Source organism: Hydra viridissima, unplaced genomic scaffold, assembly GCF_058129835.1.
Source record: "Hydra viridissima isolate aposymbiotic clone 2 unplaced genomic scaffold, HvirCarnegie_v1 scaffold_5, whole genome shotgun sequence".
NCBI lineage: Eukaryota > Metazoa > Cnidaria > Hydrozoa > Anthoathecata > Hydridae > Hydra > Hydra viridissima.
Genome location: NW_028324304.1, coordinates 2,556,525 through 2,559,333, shown reverse-complemented (window position 1 = coordinate 2,559,333; position 2,809 = coordinate 2,556,525). Strand labels below are relative to the sequence as shown.

Below are 2,809 nucleotides of genomic sequence, written 5' to 3'. Positions count from 1 at the left end.
TATATATATATTTATACCAAAATTAATACATACTTTTTAATACATTAAAATAATTAACTGTAGAGAAGACTCATTAAAAGCTATTAATAAGTTATATATTACATTTCAACAATGTGAATTTAATTTGTAATATTTACAATAACAATTTAACATACAATTGTGTAAATTAAAACTAATAAAAAGATTAAAAAACCACTAAAAATTTGCATGCAAATTAATTTTAAATAAATAGTTAAATAAAATTTCCCATAAAAATGATAAAACTAAACATTTGATTTTTACATTTAATATAACAAAAAGTTTAAATTAATTTTGAATTAAAAATTTAAAATGATCAAATGTCTTAAATAATAATGAGAAAATTTTAAGCAATTTTTAACACACTTATTCCCATTAAAGTAATACCTCAAGATACAAAAAAAAAAAAAAAACCTATATGTAAAAACTTCTATAAAAACCTATTAATAGAAACTACTGTTAGATGATGCAGATTTGAAGTAGAAATAATACCAGTAACGAACTTGTGAGAATATATATCGGATTGATGGACATGCAGAATTATCTGTGATATGACACCATAATATTGTAAGTAAAACAGCTAACACAGTGGAGATGAAGAAAAATACCAACATATGCCACCTACTCAAAGGAGAAGGAGAATAATCACATGAGATTTTTCTAGTTGAAACAGTTGGGGAAAAATGAACCTTTTTCTGTCGTGGAGCTTTTTCTTCACTGAGCTCATCAATAACATTCTTCTCCTCTTCAAGTTTGTTCCTACCAACATTAAAGAATTTTACTTTTAGTTTTTATTATAAGTTTTTGCTATAATATATATACCATATTTTATAGTATATAATATATTATATTACATATCATATACTGTTTTTAAATACCATATATTACACATATATTATACTACATTACATTATATTTTGTTAAAGTATACAGTATATCACATTATATATTAAGCTATATTACATATTACAATTAACATTATATCATATATTATTTATATATCATATTATACTATGTATTATATCATAGTGAATAAATTTTGTGATGAATAAATTTTAATTATTAAATGAGATTAAGAAATTCAAGTTAAAAGAGTTTCACCATTGTATTATGTTATATAACATAGAACTTCATTAAAAAGATTTTTTTCTCTCTTAAAAAATCTATTTTTTATGTTACTTTAAAAAATTTATTTTATATTTCCTGATAAATTTTTGAGACTTAAATTATTAAACGAGCTTAAGAAAATTATGCTGGATTTTTTTCTCTAGTTTGTAAATAACTTCCTTGTGGCTGTAATACATGCATACACACATATACATGCATACACACATATACATCCATAGATGCATACATATATACATTTAAAAAGAATAAAAAGAAAAATGTATTTATATTATTAAATAAATATAAATACATAATAAACAAATTATACTGCTATTAAAAAGCTATTTACATTTCCTCAACTTTTTTAGTTTTTTCTTCAACTTCCTTTATTTCCTTTGAACTAATATCTTCTTGCTAGAAAAACAAAAAAATTTAAAAACCTAAAAAAAATTTTCAAACAAAAACAGCTTTTCACAAGTACGCTCAAAAGAAGGAAAAAGTAGAGTTTTTTTTTAACATAAACAATAGAAATTTTCATTTTCAAAGAAACTTTCTATTCTTAACAATACTTTCTATTGTAGTTCTAAAAACAGACATTGTTTTCCTAAACTTTAGAAGCCATATAGAAAGAATAATAAAATTATTTAAGCAATACCTTAGCTCCAACATCATCCTTAACATTATTTTTCATCTCTCCATACTTGTTCATTGCTTCAGAGTATTGACTTTTACCCATTTCTGCATAGATAAGAGTAAACATATCCAAACTTTTCAAAGTTAATTGATGCTCATTTCCATAAGCTTTTTGTCTTAATTGGGTAGCTTTCCCACAGTATTCCAAAGCAAGTTGAAACTTTTGCTGTTCAAGACATGAATGTGATAATCGTTCATATTCATTTGCTCGACGAGCTTCATCTAAACATGGGTCTAAATCCAAAGGTCGGTAAACAGAACCTGTTTCTTTTTTGTATTCATCAACTTGAATCCCAGCTTCTATAATTGCAGTCTCATAATAAAGTTTAGCACCTTGCATAAATTCTACTGCTCTTTGGTAGTCACCTGCAGATGCATATATCTCGGATATATGTGTTAAGCATTGAGGTAGCATTGTAAATTTTGTTTTTGAACTTGATTTTAAACCTTTAAGACATCCAAGGAAACATAACAATGCATAGTTATTACTACCAAGCTGTCTGAAGCTCATTGCTTTTTCATATAATGAAACTCTCTCTTCATCAGATAATTCATTACTGGATTGATCAATAAAGGATTGTTCTTCATTAGCTGCAAGAGAGTCTCCTGTAGGTTCTTCTTTTTGTAAAATAGAGGTTCCAAGTAAATCTTTGTCCATTGTAAATACTAAATACTTTTACTTTTTTTCAATTTGCAGAAATTTGTAGTTTTTAATCTCTGGAAAAACTCTTATTTAATTATTTTAATCTTATTTAATCAAAATAAAATATAAATAATTATTAAAATTTCATTCCATTACAAATATATACGTTTATGTGTTTACAAATATACGCATGTGCGCAACAGGTAAAAATATTCTAGACTATATACATATATATACTGCTTTCATATTTATCAACATTGTTAGAAGTCATAAGGATAATATCACAAGGATAATATCTACCACATATTATACACAAGGATAACATCTACCACAAAAAAGTAAAAAACA

At 24.6% G+C, this 2,809-nt stretch overlaps 1 protein-coding gene across 1 annotated transcript; it reads right to left on the bottom strand.

The window, feature by feature from the left end:
* Positions 1–389: 389 nt before the first annotated feature.
* On the bottom strand, positions 390–2,566 carry LOC145189474 (uncharacterized). The gene is made up of 3 exons (XM_080066122.2): positions 1,781–2,566; positions 1,475–1,539; positions 390–777 (listed from the first exon to the last, which is right to left on the bottom strand). The coding sequence occupies exons 1-3, from the start codon at positions 2,474–2,476 to the stop codon at positions 462–464; spliced, it is 1,077 nt and encodes a 358-aa protein (XP_079922248.2). The 5' UTR covers positions 2,477–2,566; the 3' UTR covers positions 390–461.
* Between the last annotated feature and the right edge of the window lie 243 nt (positions 2,567–2,809).

Excerpts from the sequence above, each read along its gene's own strand:
- LOC145189474 (XM_080066122.2), bottom strand. The coding sequence starts at position 2,476 with ATGGACAAAGATTTACTTGGAACCTCTATTTTACAAAAAGAAGAACCT. Across the intron at positions 1,540-1,780 it reads AGGATGATGTTGGAGCTAAG|CAAGAAGATATTAGTTCAAA; the intron begins GTATTGCTTAAA and ends TTGTTTTTCTAG. Across the intron at positions 778-1,474 it reads ACTAAAAAAGTTGAGGAAAT|GAACAAACTTGAAGAGGAGA; the intron begins GTAAATAGCTTT and ends TAATGTTGGTAG.